This window comes from Grammomys surdaster, unplaced genomic scaffold, assembly GCF_004785775.1.
Source record: "Grammomys surdaster isolate TR1022 unplaced genomic scaffold, NIH_TR_1.0 191, whole genome shotgun sequence".
NCBI classification, from domain to species: Eukaryota; Metazoa; Chordata; class Mammalia; order Rodentia; family Muridae; genus Grammomys; species Grammomys surdaster.
This window is the reverse complement of record NW_021604636.1, coordinates 17,190,916-17,211,586: the sequence shown is the minus strand read 5'-3', so window position 1 is coordinate 17,211,586 and position 20,671 is coordinate 17,190,916. Positions and strand designations below refer to the sequence as shown.

Genomic DNA, 20,671 nt, shown 5'->3' with positions numbered 1-20,671 from the left:
AACTTGAGAGGAGAATTTCTGTCTTCCAAGAGTTTCTGTGTAGCACAACAAAGCTGTGCTTCACGAATGCTATCAGTTATGAAGTGTAAGTTCTCATTTGTTGCCTTAGGGGTTCATATGTTTAATGATAGAAGTCTTAATTCCTAGAAACAAATACCAAGGTGTTCTGAATAAATTACTCCTATGGATACTAATAAACTGAGAGTAATTTTTAATATTCTTTATACAGTAATTAAATCCTAGATTTTAGAGATTTATTTAAAACTTCATCTTAGTAGCCTCTTGTTAAGAAAGCAAAAAGGTATATCAATGATTAATATTTTGTATTGTGTAGTTATTTTTATTATGAAGCTGCGTTTTAAGCCCAGTCTTAAGGATTTGTAAGTATTAAGTTGTAGTTAAGAGTACATCTCAGAAAGGTTTGATGTCGGTAAGAGTGAGCCTTTGTAGATGACTTTCTTCCTTTTTGAATGTTGGCCAGTATTTTGGCTTTTTATTTCAGTTTTTTATACTGTTAAGAAAATTTTACAGTTATATGTTTATAGCAATTAATGGAAAAATTATGAGTAAAATTGTAATATTGAATGTTGATCCAAGATTTTTCTCTGAGACAAAAGTATGTTAAGAAATTTACTAAGGAAAGCCTTGTGAGTCTGTAGGACCTTTGAAGTTTATCTTTCTATCTAGAAAACATTTAATATACTTTACACTACTGTTATATTAATCTGAGATACTGAAGATGTGATCTTAGTCCTGTTTTATGGACTAGATTCATGTCTGTAGTTGGTGTCCTTCTGAACACAGAGTAGATGTGTGTATTATCTCTCGAGACATTATTGGTCTGTGGCTGTGGTATCCACTTCTTTTCTCTACTTTTCAGTTAGTGTCTGAAGATTGTAGTATTGGTGCTTTGAAAAACTGATTATGGCCATTTCTATTTAGTTATTTCTTTATAAACTTGTACTTATTCTTGGACTTTGCAGATGAGATAGTTTTCTTTGCCTTTGGTAGATTAGTGTTAACCTTTTCTTCTCCAGTCCCTTCAGTCAGCCTGTTCCTGTCAGTAGAATCATAGTACAGGCAGAGATGGTTGTAGAGTGGTAAGGGAAGATATGCTTCCCACAGCAACTTTCCAGAGCCTGCTTTCCTGTAGGGGTTGTAGACAACCTCTTTAGTCCATCACTCTGCTAAATGGAAGCACTTTGGCTTTACTAACCTTATATTTTTAATTTGAGAGGAGCAGCAATTTTTTAGACATTTGTAAACAAACACGACTTCAGAATGAATCACAGGAAGTCTTTCTTCTGCCTTTTAAAAATAGGAGTTTTCAAGCCTTTAAGGGACTGCCTACAAGTTGCATTCCTTTTTCATACATATTTGGAACTTTTTTTCCGCTGGAGTAATTCTGATGCTTGATAGAAAGTTCATAGATTTCCTAACAGCCTATTGGCTGAAGGATGCCTACAAGGAGTACTAAAAGTTTTGGAACATTAAAGACCTAAAAAGGGAGAAGAAAGTTAGGGTGAGATGTACTGATCTTGGATTTAAAAATATCATTTTTAAGTATATGAAGTACCACCAGGGGCGCCGCCACAAAAATTTTAGTTCATTCTCACAAAACTTAAATAGCCATTGAAACATTTCTGATGCTTTTTCTCTTGGCTTCCAGAAGCTTCTTACATCTTGCTTTAGTTGCAGATAGTAAACTGATAGAACAGTTTGAGCAAAGGGTTGCTAGTCTATTGGCGTAGAGATTTTCCTTGCCTTCCACATTTTCATGTAGTTTCCTGGCCCTATTTTAAAGATCCATCATTGTAGCACTCCTGTCTTTTATTCACCACTCCATCTTTCCAATTATGACTGTCACTTTTCTAGATTCTTTATACTTTGTTTTATTTTTCTTTTCAATTATCCTTAGAACATGATTTTTATTTCTGGTCAGTTTGGGGGAATAATAGTTAAAGGGATGAACTTTTAGTATCTTGAAAAGTAAGAATGAACAAACAAAGTTTGTCTATAGAAACATTTCTTTCTTCTTTTTGGGTGGGGGGCTTGTTTATTGTTTTTGTTTTTGAGACAAGGTTTCTCTGTATAGCCCTCTCTGTCCTGGTACTTGCTCTGTAGACCGGAGTGGCCTCGAATTCACAGAATCTTCCTGCCTCTTGTCTCCTGAGTGCTTGGATTATATACTTGTTTGAAATGATTGGACATTAAAGAAGAAAACAGTTAATGTTAGACAGCCACTAGAGAAAGTATTAGATTTTGAGATTTTTATTGTTGTTGTTTTTTTTTTTTGAGAAATGCTCATACTTTGCTGTTTTGATACTTTTAAAATTTGTATCCTTTAAGATAATATCAACTGGATAAAGCCAATGACATACTATTACGAGTGTTCTGAAATTCACGAACGTCTTGAGAACATTGGTTAGACTGTCTGCCTACTCTTTTTACCTTCTTTTCCTAAGTAGCAGCAGCACTGATGTTGTTAAACATTGCCTGCTTAGTGGTTCCCACTAATGCCCTAGCATCTACGTTCTCACAGGCTAAAAGTTAATGTCCCATTGACGTTACAGTCCCTCATGTGTTCATGGTCTCTGTTAGAGCATTCTTCAGTATAACCACCCTTTCCTCATTTCAGAATCAATGTCTTATATCCTACTTAGTTACAGTATTATTATTATTTACCTCTAGGACCCAGGACCACCTCCACCTTCCCCATTACTAGGGTTGAAGCCATTGCAGCTGTTAGAAGTGAAAGCAAGGGGGAGATTTGGTTGTGTCTGGAAAGCCCAGTTGCTCAATGAATATGTGGCTGTTAAAATATTTCCGATACAGGTATGTTTATTGAAGTTCTCTAATCTATCTACTTCTGTATTTTTAAAGCTGTAACTGGTTAGGACATTATAGCTCATCGACAGCCTGAAAACACAAACTTTCCATTGTAAAGTGATTGTTTGTGATAGTTGGGAAAGAAGTCTAGCCTGCCTGTGCTGCTGTCACAGCTGAGAAACGGAATGATTTAATGCAGAACTAGGCTTTGACGGCAGAATTGGAATCACAATACATGAACATGTAGTCAATCTTTTGTTAATAAAATCTAAAGTATTCCAGTCACAAAAATAAGCTCACTGTCTGGGTAGTTGTCTTGTTGTCTCTTTGACAAGACAGAGCAGTAGACTCTGTGCTTTACTTTAGAATTGGTGTTTGCAGTTACATGGCCAAACTTTGATTTCTTTTCATTGTACTTTTGAGTATTTATATGTAACTTTTTGTTTTTCGTCTTTTTGTTGGTAATTCCTCAGAGACAGTGATTTGGGTTGCAAAGTATTAGTTTACTTTGTTTCCCCTTCATTTCATCTGAACCCTCATGGCAGCCTGACCTGTCCCAGTCTCACAGTGCTGCTGCTTTGCTCATTGCTGGTAGACTTCAGGGTCTCATCTTCCCCTTGCTCTGGCAGTACACCCTTAGTACTGAAGTCTCAGCTACACACCCAGTCCCCATTGCTCCAGAGTTAGACACAAACAGTTTCCTTAGCATTCCTAGCTTTGACCTCCTCCCCTCATCTGCAGCCTGTCTTTACCTAGTAGCAGAGTGGCTGTTTTAGAGAGAAGCATTCTGTTGTGCTAAGATTCATCATAAGATTCATATTTTCATGAGTGAGGAATCTTAACAATAAGAAAAAGATACTGGATATTAAGAGTAGAAACAACAGCAGTCATTTTATCAAAACCTTTATTGACAGAGTAATAATTAACATGTTGTATGTTCATATGTTATTTAGATATAAACATAAAGTACTTTATCGACCAATAGTGCAATTATTCTTTTACTTCACTGGAAAAATGAATGATTTTATAAAAGGAAGATGAAAGGCCAAAATTTAAACTAATCTTGGATACAGAGATTTCCTTACCATATAATACAGTGTAATGCAACTTAGTGAAAAGAAAACAATCTTTTGTAAGGAAGTATACAGTTGACATAGGTCACTTGCAGGAATGAGTAATTGATAATTAAAAAAAAAAAAGCATAAGGTTCTGTTAACTTAGGGAGCTGGGTAGGGCAGGCCAAAGAGAGAGTGCTCTCTAAGGTTCTCCCTAAATGTATCTTTCAGGGACCTGACTGAGATGATTGTGACTGGTAGCATAAATAACTTCACACTGTATAATGTTTGAAGTAACTTGTAAGCAGAATATGTTGCTATTTAAGATACAGAAATGTGGTCATTTTTGATGAATCCTTGTGTTTATAAACTTAGCCACATAGAAAAGTAGATTTTGAGGGAATGGGAAAGAATAAGGATTTATTATGGATTATTGTTATTACCTGTCAGATTTCTTTTATAAAAAAGTAACAAAAGACCACTGTACTAAACTCATTTTGTTTTTGGACCACTTGTATTAGCTTGTTTTGTTGTGGTCACTTTTAGAACTTACTCTAGTAAGCTCAGTGTGATTTATTTTCTTGTCCTGTGTTCTTACTGTGCTTTTGATATTTTACTCTAGGACAAACAATCCTGGCAGAATGAATATGAAGTCTATAGTCTACCTGGAATGAAGCATGAGAACATACTTCAGTTCATTGGTGCAGAGAAAAGAGGCACCAGTGTGGATGTGGACCTGTGGCTAATCACAGCCTTTCATGAAAAGGTATAACGACTGACTACTTGAGTTTAGTTACGCTGGACTTGGCTTACCTAGTGTTAACTACTGTATTTCAAGAGAACAGTATATTATCACAGTTGATTAATATTTGACACAAAATATATATCACATGAATAAAAATATTAAAAAGTGACTCTAAAGGAAAGAAAAGCTTTTTACCTCTCTAATCATAGAAAAGCTTTAGTCTTTGATTTCCTGTGCTGCAATTACTTCTCCTAGGGGTACTTTAGAATAGACAGTGCTTATGGTTTTCATGTATTACTTATGATACAGTTAATTTTATGAATCTCACTTTGTTTTAGCTTTAATTTTTGTCTTATAATTTTTTAATGATGAACACAGAGTCACTAACTTGGAGTTATTACAAAAACACACTTGCCATTCCATCATTTTGCAGTTAAATTTAAAATAACAAACAAACAAACAAACAAACAAGTCTTCAGTGTAGCACAGGCTGGTTCCAAACTCATTTTTGTGTCCTAGCAGCCTCCCAGGTACTGTGGTTGTGGGTTTGCATTACTGTGGCCAGCTAAGATGCTTGGTTTTTATGTCATCATTGCTTTGCCTTTATATTTCACTAAGTATTTGACCATAATGATCATAATATCTCTAGAGAAAAGGGGTGTATGTGTGCATGCGTGTATGTGTGCATGTGTATCATTATAAGTAAGATGCACATGTGGAGGCCCTGGGTTATGTTGTCAAGTGTCTTCCTCAGTTGCTTTCATGGTTTTTGTTTGTTTTTGTTTTTTTGTTTTTTCCCTTGAGGCAAGGTTTCTTGCTGAACCTGTAGCTCACTGATGCTTCCAGGGATCTTACCTGTGTCTGTGTCCTCCTAGCACCGAGCTGAAGATAGGTCTAAGGCTCAGCACTCAGGTCCTGATGCTATGTGACAGGCACTTTACCAACTAAGCCCATTTCTTCACGAATAGTCTCTATGTTAATAGTTATTCATGTTTTCAATGTAGTTCTATAATGTTAGTATGTTTCACCTTAGAGATTAGGTTTTTTGTCTAAGATTTTTAACTAGTCCGTCTTTTTTTTTTTGTTGTTTGCTTGTTTTTAACCTCCCAAAGTCAAGGAAATTAACTTATTTTTGTAGTAACCGTTAAAAAATCAGTCTTTTGTGATTGAATGTTCATTACTATGAGTTGAAAGGAAATTTGAACAGCTCTATAGAGTTTATTTATTTGAGATGAATGTGTTGCTTTCATATCCAGAGAAAAGTTTCTGTTTATGTAAAACTTTAATCAAGAGCTTATGAGTATTTTCCTCCCACCTCTCCTTTCTTTAGGGCTCACTGTCAGACTTTCTTAAGGCTAATGTGGTCTCTTGGAATGAACTTTGTCATATTGCAGAAACCATGGCTAGAGGATTGGCATATTTACATGAGGATATACCTGGCTTAAAAGATGGCCACAAGCCTGCAATATCTCACAGGTAGACAAGATTTGTATTGTCTTTCCATCAAACTCAAGTGTTTACCATTTAAACTTTTAATTCTTGGAGTAAAGTTTATTTTTGCTGTGGTTATTCAATCATATTTGAAGAGGCAAAGATTTTCATGTTTTTAAACTTAGGTTTGAGATCATCTAGGCTGTGTTTTTGTTATGTGCATGTTAATCTCATTTATAAAGTCTAATGATCCCATGTTTCAATTTGTCTAATTTCTGAAATTGTGTTTGAGAATAAAGGTATATTTTCTCTATTTCAAAGGAGAAATGATTTTAACTCAAAATTTTGATTAAAGACAATTTTTAGTATATACACAGTGATAGAATTAAGGATAGATTAAGTATTTCTTTGTCTTTTGGATGAGTATACATTCATTCCTGAGCTAAAGTAGAAGCGATCAGTCAAGAGGAGACAGCTGTTCAGTAAAAAATTAGTACACATCTAGTGAAGAAACTGTTAGAATCTTAAAAAGGAAAAATGTTTGTTTTTGGGGAATAAAATTAGTTTGCTATTATTTACCTTCCTTGGAAAAATATGGGATTGAGTTGTCTTCTATTCAGTTTTAAAATACCTGTTTTAAAAGTAGGTATTAGCATATTGATTTAGCAAATGTGTAGTTGAGTGTCACCAGAATGGTTTTGCAAATAGTGACTTCTTTAGAAAGACCTCTCCTTTCTTTCATCTTTATGAGTCCCCCAAATTACTAGTTATAAGGCCCTTTAAAATGTTTGATACTGAAACCAGTTGGTTTCTGGAGCATTTGACTCTACCTTCATCCTTTTGTAGGACTGAATGACTACTTCTAAGTGTACCTACCGATGAGAGCTTAGACGTAGTCTCTAGAGTTGTCTTTACGATGAACCACATGAGGCAGATGTGTAGAAAGAATACAGTCCTGACTTACAGCTGAGAGACTTTTCAAAGTACCAGCTCTGCGTTATGGTAAAAGGCTTCAGTCCTGTATTTGCAGAAGTGCTTTCCTTGAAAAATGGCTATGCAGTTCAAGGACTATTGCAAGGAGAGGGCATTCAAAATTGGAAGTCTTTATCAAAGACTTTATCAGATTTTAAAAATTTTCTTGTTCTGAAGTTTAGGTTCTATGGGAATTTGTAGCTAAAAGATCTGAAGTGTGTATTACCTTAAAGAAAGAGTAAATTCTGTCATTATGAGGGAGTAACAGAGATGAAATATATTTCTGGAATGACTATCCAAGTGCTTTATGGAGAGGATTCCTTCTTGCTCCTTTTAGGACAGGTTTGTTACTACATCCATGTGCTTTAGGCCAGGTTGAGACTCTGCTTAAGCATCTTAACTCTTTCTTTGGTCTTCTTAGTTTTAAGTAACTTAATTTTTATAGCACATTCTTCTTGCATTCAGTAGAAAAATTTAAAAGATAACTTGCTTAAGACATTTTATTTTTCTGTTTAAAGGGACATCAAAAGTAAAAACGTGCTGTTCTTCTTGCATTCAGTAGAAAAATTTAAAAGATAACTTAAGACATTTTATTTTTCTGTTTAAAGGGACATCAAAAGTAAAAATGTGCTGTTGAAAAACAATCTGACAGCGTGCATTGCTGACTTTGGGTTGGCCTTAAAGTTTGAGGCTGGCAAGTCTGCAGGTGACACCCATGGGCAGGTAAGAACATCAGCTATAAAGCGGGAGCAGGACTGAGCACATGATGCTTTTGTAGACCAGCACTAACTTGATCTAAAGTTGTTGGGGTAGTCATTGAAGCATCATCTAATAACGAGTGATACGTTTTGGTTTGAGAAGGCAGTATTTTTACACTGTTGTGTAATTCAGGTTTAAGCAAGCACTAGAACAGCATTCAGCTGTGATAGTATTGTTTTTTTGTTTTTGTTTTGTTTTGTTTTTTAAAAAAACAATTGGTCAAACAAGAATCCAGTTCTAAAGAATTTATCTTTAGGGAATTCTTACATTGGTTAATTCCTCATCCTAACAGTGGAGGATAATGGGTCACTTCTTACTACAGTTTATTAAGTTCTCATTTCTCTCTATAACAATTTATTGCTCTGACTCTTTATTGATTCAGTTACAATTTAATTTTTTAAAAAAGTTCTTACTAGAGTTCAGAGTTTCTGAAAAGGCCAGAGCAAGTTGTCTAACTCCAGTTGTGGTCTGCACAGGTATATTTAGCATCCTTTAGGAAGGTCAAAGGAGATACAGAACCCATGTATTTTATCCTCAGAAAAACCATGAGGCTAGGAGAGGTGCTACACTTGTATAGCTTCACTCTTCACAAGAACAGGTTAGGAGCAGGAGACATGGTCCAAGGATTAAGAATGCTTACTTCCTTTGCAAGAACCAAGTTTGTTTCCTGGCTCAGGCTGCTCAGATGTCTGTAAGACCAGTTCCAGGTAACCCACCATCCTTTAATGAGCTCTGTGGGCACCCACAGCCACATAAGCACATACATCTTCCTGTCTGTTCAATTAAAAATAAAAGAAATAGTTTCTTAAAAATACCTTGAAGTGTGATATTTCCTACAAAGTCAAATGATTCTTTCAAGGCTTTGCCCTTATTATTTCTGTCTTTCAAATTATTCAAGTTATTTGATTATTTCTGAGTTCTTTTATCTCATCCTATATTCCATCAATCCCCAGGAACATAGCTGTGTTCAGTGTCATAGTATACTGACTTGTGGCAATGTTAATGAACAGTCTCACATTTGTTTCAGTGTAATGTCAGCAGTTGTAGAGTATTTGAAAAGCTGACATGTTTGGGGAGAGCACTACTAAGAATGCAGTAGCCTAGAGATAACGTTTTGTGGTTATTCTATGATGAACAATCATAGGACAATATGTATGGAACAGCTTTATCTTTTGGTATATAAGAAAACTAATAACTTAAAAAAAACACCCTGACTCATGCCATTTTTTAAATGTCCTTACAATTGGATTACAAGTTTAGGCGAAATAAGAAATTGCCTACATGAGTAAACAGTTTCTCTGCTGTCTACCTTTAGTCATAAAAGAGCATATCTTAAACTAAAGTCAGATAATCTGTAATAGTAAAAGAAGTGAAAAAGTAGGCTTCTGACATTCAGAATATAGTCAAAATGTTTGTGCAGAACAGGAAAAGCCAGAAAGCTACTTTATGTGTTCTCATAAAATGAGTTAAAAGTTGAACTTAATAGTTTCACTAATCTGTCCTTCTTTTTGAAAACTATTGGTCTATGTGCACTTAACTGCTTAAGTGTTGGTCAGAGTCACTTGTCCTCACCTCAGGGTGAAAGCCTGATGTCAAAGCTGCCTCCTAGCTCTAATTAGGTATAGACTAGTCTACAATTCATAAAATGCATTTATACTGAAATGGCAGTCAAGACCAACTATCACTAGCTGCCCTAGGTTAGTGGCCACAGTTAAGGTACTGCAAAATAACAAATTGTTGGGGACAAATGTAAATAAAGAACTAAGAAGAATTTATGAGTAAATAAGATTCTTTTAAAAACTAGAATAAAAAAAAAATCTCAAACAATATGTGAAGTGTTCTGTTTCCTCCACTCCATCCTTCTCCCAGCAGACCATTGCTTGGTTCCTTGTGATTAGATCTAGAAAGGGAAGGAAAGCCCTGTGAGCCTGTCTGCTGAGAGGATCCAGAAATCATTGTATTATATGTCCTATGGTGTTACAATTATAATTCACCTTTCCCTGGATAAATAGACCATATTTGATTTTGTTTCTACAAAACCATAGACAAAACATTAGTTCATAAAGTCATTGAGGGAGTACTCTTTGATTTAAAAATCTTTTTCAGGTTGGTACCCGGAGGTATATGGCTCCAGAGGTGTTAGAGGGTGCTATAAACTTCCAAAGGGACGCGTTTCTGAGGATAGATATGTACGCCATGGGATTAGTCCTATGGGAACTGGCTTCTCGTTGCACTGCTGCAGATGGTAAGGGAAAAAGTAAATAACTACATTTTCTTTTATGAACTGTACAAGGTGGCAGAAGAGACAGACGGCAAGGTGAACTTGGAGGGGCTGGGTATGAAAGGAACGGGCCTTGACACTTTGGAGATAGAAGTAGGTTAGATGATAGCACATACTAAAAGAAAATACATTGCTTCAGAACTTGAGTGTTAATTCTTCCTAGCAAACTGTGACTTGGTAGGATGGTGACATAGGACTGTTGTTAAGTAATACATAGTTAAGATGATAATATACCTTCTGGAGAATGAACTCTAGAGTGAGGGGAGTGTGAGCCATTAGTCCTAGACCTGGTATATAAGGCATTCAAGTAACTATAATGAGGTGCTGAGAAATGGAAGGTATGGTTTAGGGATTAAGAAGAGTTACTTTTTTAGGAAAGGAGTTTTAGGGGATTTGTAGAGTAAGAGACAAGGTTATATGCTAAGTTTTCTTAAATGCCTTGTATGTGCTGTAAAATACTTAAGAGCAGGCTATGTCACAAGGCAGAAATCAGGGCCAAAGGCAAGGTGAACCATAGTGATGAGTGCATTTAAGTTTCTGTCTAGTTGTTAGTTAAAATCCAGCAGTTCAAACTTTACCAATTTCTCGGAATCTTGTTAAAAATAAGCCTCTGGAGGCTGGGGAAATAGGTTGATTGTTAAGAACATTGGTTGCTCTTCCTTTGTGGGCGCCACTTATAGTTGTGGTGCACACGTGCAGGCAAAACCACCGTACACATTTTTAAAAAGAATCAGTAGTCTGGGCTGAGCAGTCTGTGTATTTTTATAAGCTATCATTGATTGGTGCCAGTGTCACTGACCGTGAACCAAACAAAGATTGAAATTCTAGCATGTTAGTACTAACACTGGACATACTAAGCAGCTATCCAAAGGTTTTCACAGGGAGGGTGAAATGGCTCAGTGGACAATTCTCATGACCTAATTTTGGTCCTGGGTCTCATATAGTGGAAGGTGAGAATCTACCCTTCCTTGCAAAGTGTCCTCCGATCTCTGTATGAATATTGTGGCATGCACATACAGGTACACACTAAGTGTAGCAATGAGATGGTGCCTAAAACACTGGTACAGGGCTGAGTCAGTGCCTCTTTCAGTTCAGGATTCTGTTTGAAGTGCTTGCTACATCTTTATACTGTGCACAAAGCTCATCTATGCACATCTGTTTCTCTCTAGTTAATGAAACTGTGCAGTAGTGACATGTTTGAGTGATGAGGAGAAAAGTACAGACTTCAGATAAATTTAGATTTCAACTCCACTTCTTAATAGTCACATACCTCTATCTTATTTACAAATTAGAGCAAATTCCAACTTCACTGGGAGATAAAATATGCACATTCATGTCTGATATCTGAAAAAAACAAGTTATGTCCCTGAAAACATTTTGTCATGAGTTATATTTTGACTTGATGGAAATTCTGGTTGAAGCACCTTTGTTTCTTGAATATAAAAATAAATAGCATTATTTATAAGTATAATAAATATGCTTGTGAGGGGACAGAAAATCAGAAAGTGTATCAGTTACTCAAGTGGTCATGTAGGGTGTTTCAGCATGCCGTAGATGTGTCCAATAGGTGGAGCACTAAGTTTCTAGAGGTGCTAACATGCTCAGAATGTTAATATGCTGATAGGAATTGTTGAAATGAAGAGGGATTCCCACCTTTGATTTCTAAATACCAACAGCTCTTTGTCATGGGCATTCTATATATTCTATAGACATGGGCATTCAGCATATGTATTCTAAAACAGCCTGGTAAGGCTGAATATGAAGATCAAGAGTTCAAAGCCAGCTAAACTCTTTAGTCTGACCCTGTCTTCAACAAGCAGCCATCAAAAACTCATAAAGAGACCTTTTGGTTTCTCATAAATTAGATTCTGGTCCCACCGTGATACAAGTACAGCTAGGAGTCATTTCTCTCCTTTCATTATCTAATACAGAATGGGAAAAGTGGTATACAGAATGTATTTTAAAGAGCTTGTACTAGTGAGGAATCATTTCAATAGATTTTCCTTTTTTTTACATTTCAGGACCTGTAGATGAGTACATGTTGCCATTTGAGGAGGAAATTGGCCAGCATCCATCTCTTGAAGATATGCAGGAAGTTGTCGTGCATAAAAAAAAGAGGCCCGTTTTAAGAGATTATTGGCAGAAACATGCAGTAAGTTTATACACTTATTTTCTATTTGAGATTTCAAGAAAACACTTTTAGGAGAATGATCTATCAATTCTATGAACATTTCTCTTCTGGGAAGGTGGTCTTCATACAGGGGTTTGTATCTAAGCTTAGAGGCAGAAAGCTTTGCCTGAAGTCACAGAGCCTTATAGAGAAGGCTCTTCTTACTTCAACAATCTAATTAAGTTCAAGTATCTCCTGTTTTGAAAGCTCCATGAGGAAACAAATGCCTGGCTCTTGAACCCATGGAAAGCTGGATACTTTTACCTTCTAATAAATGTCGTTTTAACACTTACTAAGCACTGAGTTTTCTCCATTCCATGAAGTCTGAAGTCATTTCTTTCAAGACTTCACTTTACAGTTAACAGCATAGAATTGTGCTGGTAATTTGGTGTTCCTATCAGTAGAAATCCAAATAGAAATAAGGAACTACACCTTGAAGCCAGAGATTTGATTCAAGAGTGGCCTTTTAATCTTAACTCTAAGGGAGAAAAGCTAGTATCAACTTAAGAAAATGATTATAAAAAACAAACACACAAAAATAACTTGTAACCCACATTAGACTTAGTTGTGAGTCTACTTGAAAAACTCAAATATTGAAATGCCTAGATTTATAAACATGGATTTTTGGAACTTAAAAACATATACCTGTTGTAAAGCACAAGTGCTTAGAAAGTGACTTATTTTAATGGTATGTAAAATGGCATTCAGTAAAAGTGAATGCAATGCTGCCATTTTACCTCATTCGCATGCTTGAGGCAGAAAGATCAAGACTGTGCGACAAAGGCTGGCTTGGATAATGCATCCGTTAAAAAGACCCAGAGTGGGTACTGGTCAGACTTTGCTCATCTTGAAATCATTGTCCATGGAAATAGCTATTTCATTATGACACTGTTAGCCTGTTTCCTTTCAGGAAACAATAGCTGTTAAGTTTGACTGTTCTTCTCCTCTTAGGGAATGGCAATGCTCTGTGAAACGATAGAAGAATGTTGGGATCATGATGCAGAAGCCAGGTTATCAGCTGGATGTGTAGGTGAAAGAATTACTCAGATGCAAAGACTAACAAATATTATTACTACAGAGGACATTGTAACAGTGGTCACAATGGTGACAAATGTTGACTTTCCTCCCAAAGAATCTAGTCTATGATGGTTGCACCATCTGTACACACTGAGAATTGGGACTCTGAACTGGAGCTGCTAAGCTAAGGAAACTGCTTAATTTTCTGTGTGAAAAGAGTAGAATGCCTCCGGGACATGTATGAAAGCAGCCCCTTGTGGAAAGCATGGATCTGGGAGACTTCACTGCATCGTTTGCAGCACAGATATGAAGGGGAGTCTAAGGGAAAAGCTGCAAACTGTAAAGAACTTCTGAAAATGTACACGAAGAATGTGGCCCTCTCCAAATCAAGGATCTTTTGGACCTGGCTAATCAAGTATTTGAAAACTGACATCAGATTTCTTAATGTCTGTCAGAAGACACTAATTCCTTAAATGAACTACTGCTATTTTTTTTAAATCAAAAACTTTTCATTTCACATTTTAAAAAGGGTAACTTTTTATTGCATTTGCTGTTGTTTCTATAAATGACTATTGTAATGCCAACATGACACAGCTTGTGAATGTGTAGTGTGCTGCTGTTGTGTGTACATAGTCATCAAAGTGGGGTACAGTAAAGAGGCTTCCAAGCATTACTTTAACCTCCCTCAACAAGGTATACCTCAGTTCCACGGTTGCTAAATTATAAAATTGAAAACACTAACAGAATTTGAATAAATCAGTCCATGTTTTATAACAAGGTATTACAAATTCACTGTGTTATTTAAGAAAAAAAAATGGTAAGCTATGCTTAGTGCCAATAGTAAGTGGCTATTTGTAAAGCAGTGTTTTAGCTTTTCTTCTACTGGCTTGTAATTTAGGGAAAACAAAGTGCTGTTTTTGAAATGGAGAAAAAAATATTGGTGTCAGCCGGGGGGGGGGGGCCCCCATATCCAGGTCCCAAAATATTGCATACTTAAGTAGTTCTTTTTTCTTTAAGGTGTGCTGTGTTTGGGAAAATCTGAAAACATAAAAGCATGATTTAAAATTTTTTAAGTGAGCTGTGACACTGGAAAGCTCTTCATTTTTCTTTTAAAATAGATTTTTTCCTATTTATATATGTTAAATGGTGGTGTATTTCTTCTTTTCACCGAACAGTGTGTGGGATATTCTTATCACTGTTTTATGATCACCTCAGGAAGTGTCATTACTCAGAATTCTTCACTCTGCTTCTAGACTTGTAACTTTATCACTGTAATGCGTGGTGCCATCTTGTCAGAGTAATATTTGATGTTTGTGATACGGAGAGAATTATCTTAGGATAAAGATAGTGACCTTTAAACACAGATTTCAGATATTACTGCTTTAAAATAAATCAGGGATAACAAGTTGAACTTATAATATGCAATGACATTAAGAGGTAACCAATGCTGGTCTAAGGAACACAGCTTAGCCTCCTCCCCAAATTACTTTTACAGCTAATTCTAGATAGTTCATGCCTTATCCTTGCTAAGAATAATGGAATTGATGACAAGTATGTACCAGAGTGCTTTTAAAAACAATATTACATTAGTATTTGGATCTTTCCTCAAGCTTATACAGGCCCAAGAAAAATATTAATTCCCTGAATTTTTATATTACCAACAAATAGCCAGTATTATGTTATATACATTTTTGTTGAGTCACTTTAACATCCATACATTAATTTTTATAAACTTTTTACGTTACTATCAGGAGCTCACTGTGAATGCATTATCTTCAGATGGTTAAGACATCAGACACTACATTTTACATATAATGTGCACTAATCTCTGGGAAGAATAATTATAAACAATATTCATAGGTCAACAGAATTTAAGCAGGGAGGATAATAGCATTCTTGTCTGTATGCCACATACCATAGAGAATTGTACGTTGTCTATGTACCCAAGGTCTCACTGTATTCCTAAGATTGCCAAGTTCAGTGTTCCCTGTTTTGATTTATACATATTTGGCCCTCAAACTCTTGATTTAGGTTTGCTTCCACTTGTAAACTAATCAAGGAAGACCATAAGAAAATATGCATACAAGGAAATTTTTCACCTCTATAAGCAAACTGCTACTGGTTGTAAACATTCAACCTCCTTTAAAAACTGATAAATGAGAGATATGACTGTTTGGCTTAAGAAAGCACTACAGATAAATTTTACCAAGACTGATTCATGATATAAAATGCTTTGTCTTCATGCTAGAAATTTTTCTTTAGAAATCTTGGGTATTGTATGTAAATCTAGCTTATCAATTTTAAAACGTGTATTCTCTTAAGAACTACATTAACAGAAAGCCTTTTTTATAAGCAGTAAGGTTAAGAATGTTCCAGTGACTACCTGTCCTTATACCTAGTCTTGTTAAAACTTTCTTTTGCAGGGCATTTTAGTGTTTGGTTTACAGTAAGTGCAGAGTGGGCAGATAAAAAGATTTGAGTTAGGACACTGAAAAAGAAAGATCAAAGAATGAAAACGATTTATTTTTAGGGAGATGGCAAACTTGGACCCCTGTATATCTTCATGTGTATGGTGCTCATGATGTCTTGTACTTTGCCTTTGATACCCACCAGAACTGCTGCTCTTACTCTACCTTGCCCAAATCTCCCATGTGAGAAATGCTTTATGATCAACTGCCATAGGACTGATGGAGTAACCAGTGTTTGAATTTATTTGAAGTCAATCTATGCCCTGCACAGATCTTGTATGTATTTTAGATGCTAGGAGTTTTAGCATGTGATTTGTGACTCTTGTTTGGATGTTTTATTACAGGTACCTTGTGAATTCCAGAACAGAGACTGTGCCTCACAATTATTGGTCCCATGAACTTGCACTATCTTTCATGGTGATATTCTAAAAATACAACCAGGAAAAACAAAAAAACAACAAACACCTTTGGACTTAAAAACAATCACGTATCACAAAATTATGAAAACATCGCTTCTGACCCTTTTTCTTATCCTTAATAATTAAGTCACATTTAAGTAAAATTCAAATGGTTGGGGGAAAAAACCCTCACCAGATAGATGGTAGTTTAGTGGAATAGACTGATTACTGTTTTTTAAAAAAATGCTTCATCAGATATTTTCCAGTTTCTCTTTTTTACTTTTTTCAAAAATTACTTTTTAGGAAGATTTGGTATAATGTGCATAAAATTATTTACAATTTATGGACAAAGATACAAGTAGCATCTTGATTAAACATCATTTACCTCAGATATTCAACCAGCAGTACGTTTTTTATGCAGTCTCAACCCGTATCTCCCTATTTGTTACCTCTCAAAATATTGGTAAACAATTATTTTAGCTTTACTCTGTATTTCTTGTCAGTGTTTTGGGCACAGGTTGTTGTACTACTGTCATATTGTACTTGCTATTTTTTTTTCTGCAAGTATTTAACAGAAAGCTAAAAATGAAAAAAAAATCCCCATAAAATCCCACCTTGAATAAGTGATTGTTAAATATTGTACAAATAAAATGTATGCTATCCCCATTCCATCCCCATGTTAAATAAAAAATGAATATGGTATTATTTGCACATGCAGTTTTTCTTCAGTTATGTAGCTTTCCAATTTACAGTGAGGCTTCTGACTTGAGATTTTCAAGGGTCATAAAATAAGGGAGGTTTGTGAATAAGGGGATTTTCCTTCCACTGTTGTCTGATCTGACTATGGTCCTTCCTGCCCATCACCATAGGCTTATACTTAAAGTCACAGATTCATCAGATTCTGTGCTCTCAGGATTAACAGTGAAGGTAACAAGAACCTGCACTATCATCTCACTCAAATCAAAAGGAATACCATGGTAGTAAGTGCATTCTCTGAGACAAAGACAGTTTTCCATTGCACAGCCTGCGACATCTAACTCTGTCAGTGGATACTATGTCCTTACATTATAAGACATTACCGTATGGAAGTTTGAACAATAGATTTTAATTTTTCAGACATGTGTCTATGTAAAATCAGATGCCTTTTAAACAAGATCTAACTTTCAGTAGGCCACATGGAAAATCTGTTTGTTTGTTCTTCTATCTCTTGGCCCAGGGCTCTTGAGCAGAGATTTTAAGTTATCTTCATTGCACAGAAATTTTCAAGTCAGACTTTCTGTTCACAATCATTCCAACCTCCCCTCACCTCACTCTTGTTACTGAGATAACTCAGGCTAGTTTGGAAATGTTATTTAGGCTCCTAAAAGTATCTACCTTTCTTGCTTCTACTCTTAGGTTGTGGAATTGCATGTTATAAACGGACACTTCCATGCTAAACATTCTTATGATTTGTTTTTTTAGTATCTAATTTTTCTCATTTTAGAATTATCTAATAATGTAGTTTAAAAAGCTTACAAGGTAAAAGTAGCTTAAAAACTGGACATATATGTCTATATTGTATGATGTTGATAGTTATTATGGGTTCATTTTTATCTTGATTAAAAAAGAAAGCTAAACATGTTTTACTGTAAGAAAGGCAAAGGCTGTGTATGAAGAAAGTAAGTTTTAACTATGAGGTACTACGTTAATACACAGAAAATTTGTATTTAAGATTTCTTAAAAGTCAAATTACTTCCTACAGTATCCTATAAAAATAGTAAAAAATGTGTTGCTAAGCTTTAGTGTTTAACAACATTGGCTTGAATGTCAGTTAAACCAAGCTGCATTCAAGGTCACACCAGTCATTCCCATACTGTGATCCTGGACCCTGACAATGGTAAGAGTAAGATTTCTAATCTGTAAATAATAGCATTTAATTCTGCAGATACCTTACAAATTGCACATAGAAGGGATATGTATTATATAAAATCTTACTATAACTAAATATGCAATCAAATATTCTTGAAAAAGGAACTCACTGAGATTAAATTCCATTTTAACCTGTTAGTTTTATTTATGTCTATGAATTTAGAAGGTGGACTCTGACCAACTTATTTGTGGAATTGCTCAGGAATCCTTAAAGGTGGCAATTTTGATCCCTTCTGAACTAAAGTATACCCAGAATGTACATTTAAAAATTTCCTACAATTGTGATATGCAGAGAAGAAAGTGCTGAATTGTTTGGACTCTTTCCACACAAGCTCTTCGGCCCAAGTGGGCCAGTCTACTGAACTAGAACACTGGAGATCTGGAGGATCCTATAGGAACCAACTCGGGAAAACCAACCGAACCCCAATATCCACAGGTTCCTAGCCGGAATATTCCTCATGTATTTTTCTGTTTCTATTTCTCCCAACTGCTTAGGATTATGATCTGTAAACTAAGTGCTTAGTTGAAATTAACCTTCCCAATGGCCCACATACACTTTGCAAGAATATCAAATCATCTTATGGACCATCCATAAAATAAGCACATTTTATTCTTTTGAACTGCTACTTGTGTGGTGTAACTTAAATTAATGAACCTGTGTACATGCATGATCATTATTCAAAACACAGCCAAGATACTAAGAGCAAGTTTCCCATAAACAATATTTATAAACAAAGCAATGTAGAACTTTTAGGTCTTCACAGAAATATAATTAAAATCTTCACAGCCAGCTTAGTGAAGATGTTGCCCACTGCCTAACATCTGTAGGGCAGTTGGAATATTTCTGTAGAGCATTCATAATTTGAGTATTATCCAAAAGTAGTTTCACTAGCTGGTATTCTCTCTGAGAATTTACTGATGTTCTTTCCATGGGTTTTATTAGTTCCAATTGTTGTAAGTGCTCAAATGCCTGCAAGAAAAAAGACAAAGCTTAGACTAAAGGGGACAGGTCTAGAGGACAGTTACTGGTTTTGGTAAGGTGTGAAACAGTGGCAGGTGAAAAGAAAGCACATTTGAAGTGCTTCTTTCCTAAGTACACTCTACCCTGTGCACAACTGAATTTATATTAAAATCTTTTATTCATTTGCCCATTCATAAGGTTTTGAAGGATTTCCTCGTGTAGCCCTGACTCCTGGAACTTGCTTTGTAGACCAGGTCTCCAACTCAGAGATCCACTTGCTTCTACCTCCGAAGAGCTGGGATTAAAGGCGTGTACCACCAGGCCTAGGTCTAAAATCTTTTTCTTAATAAACTCCCAACTTTATTCATGACAGATAGGGAATAAAAAAAAGAAAGGAATAGAATGGGAAGGTCACCAATAGAGTTAAAATCACCCTTAGGAATGGGAATTTAGCTCAGCAGTATAAAGTGCTTACCTTGGACCACTAAACAAAACAGCTCCACCCCACCCTCAGACACAAGTTTAGTCAAATCCATAAAAACTGAACAACTGGAGAAAGTTTTGCTATAGTTGTATGTCCCCATAAACAGGTAAATGCCACGGACCAACCCAGCCGGGTGTGGAGGTATTTTCCCTGAACCTTAATAATTAGGTTTTGTTTCTAGGCAGACTGTATCTCAGGTTGATGGGTACTGTACCTAAATCTTACTCATGCTCATCATAGACTCCACCTGAGCTACATAGCTCCAGTCCTTTGTCTATTACTTTGATTTTAAAACCTTAATCTGATAAGATTTTCTAATGAGATAGGTTACTAGAATGTACATTTTCTTTCAATCTCAATAAAGCCTTATTGAACATTACGTACAGCTATATACCAGTAGGTACCACTTAGCGACCATCAGTAAACTTTCTCCTGCAATAGATGGGAACGGATACTGAGACTCACCACTGGAACCTATGCAGAATGAGAGCCCTAGTTTTCCATCAGAGCTCCTCCCCTTCAAAGCTCAAGGAAACTCTTGTGAAAAAGGAGGCAAAAACACTGTCCAAACCAGATGGGATCTCAAGTGTTGAGATGGGGAAGTAGACTCCCTTTCTCTAACCAAGAAGTTATCTCCAATTAACAATTGTTTGCAAAGTAGAAAATAGTTCTCCAATCTCTCTGGGTATACAAACTACACTTAAGGATACGGACCATGCCCAGTAGCAGATAGCCAACAGAAAATGAACCCAAAGGTGGTATTATTATATTTTTTCTGTCTGTTTCATATGGCTTTGTTTCAGCATTTTCTTCTGTTACTGTTCTCTGGCTTATGTATTATGGCTTCCAATTTTGTTTTTATGGGTTCTATTTGTGTGCCTCTGTGCATGCTTTCTCCTGATGCTCTTTCTCTTTCTGTTGTCAGTTTGTTCATTCTGTTTTATTCTTGCTTATCTTTTCTATTTGCCTGTCTGTTTGGGGGGGGGAGGGGAGTGGAGGGGAGAAGGGGGGGAGTATATATGTGTGGTGTTAGAAGGGTGAGGCAGTGAGAAGAATCTGACAGACTGATACCTGCATGCAAATAACTACTTTGAAAAAAAAATTAAATAAAATTTTAAAAAGAAAAAAACTTTAACAGCTGTAATACAAGACAGGTAAGAAAGTCCCCAGAGGAGTACAGTAAGGCCTACTGG

The 20,671-nt window shown here is 35.8% G+C and overlaps 2 protein-coding genes across 4 annotated transcripts in view; one reads left to right on the top strand and one right to left on the bottom strand.

Annotated features, from left to right (window-relative positions):
* The window catches only part of Acvr2a (activin A receptor type 2A), an 80,976-nt gene extending 64,140 nt beyond the window's left edge, over nt 1-16,836 (top strand). Inside the window, exons 5-11 of one of the 2 annotated variants that reach the window (XM_028769193.1) lie at nt 2,692-2,835; nt 4,507-4,650; nt 5,960-6,105; nt 7,641-7,755; nt 9,898-10,036; nt 12,094-12,224; nt 16,072-16,836. In XM_028769193.1, coding sequence (XP_028625026.1) covers nt 2,692-2,835; nt 4,507-4,650; nt 5,960-6,105; nt 7,641-7,755; nt 9,898-10,036; nt 12,094-12,224; nt 16,072-16,125 — 873 coding nt within the window. In that variant the 3' untranslated portion in view covers nt 16,126-16,836. Of the gene's footprint in view, nt 1-2,691; nt 2,836-4,506; nt 4,651-5,959; nt 6,106-7,640; nt 7,756-9,897; nt 10,037-12,093; nt 12,225-13,193; nt 14,037-16,071 lie in introns of those variants that run through there. The other variant, XM_028769192.1, reaches the window with a different exon arrangement.
* Nucleotides 16,837-18,609: 1,773 nt separating this feature from the next.
* The window catches only part of Orc4 (origin recognition complex subunit 4), a 38,526-nt gene continuing 36,464 nt past the window's right edge, over nt 18,610-20,671 (bottom strand). For both annotated transcript variants that reach the window (XM_028769240.1, XM_028769241.1), the window contains one exon: nt 18,610-19,003. In XM_028769240.1, the coding sequence (XP_028625073.1) occupies nt 18,815-19,003 (189 nt within the window). In that variant the 3' untranslated portion in view covers nt 18,610-18,814. The remainder of the gene's footprint in view (nt 19,004-20,671) is intronic.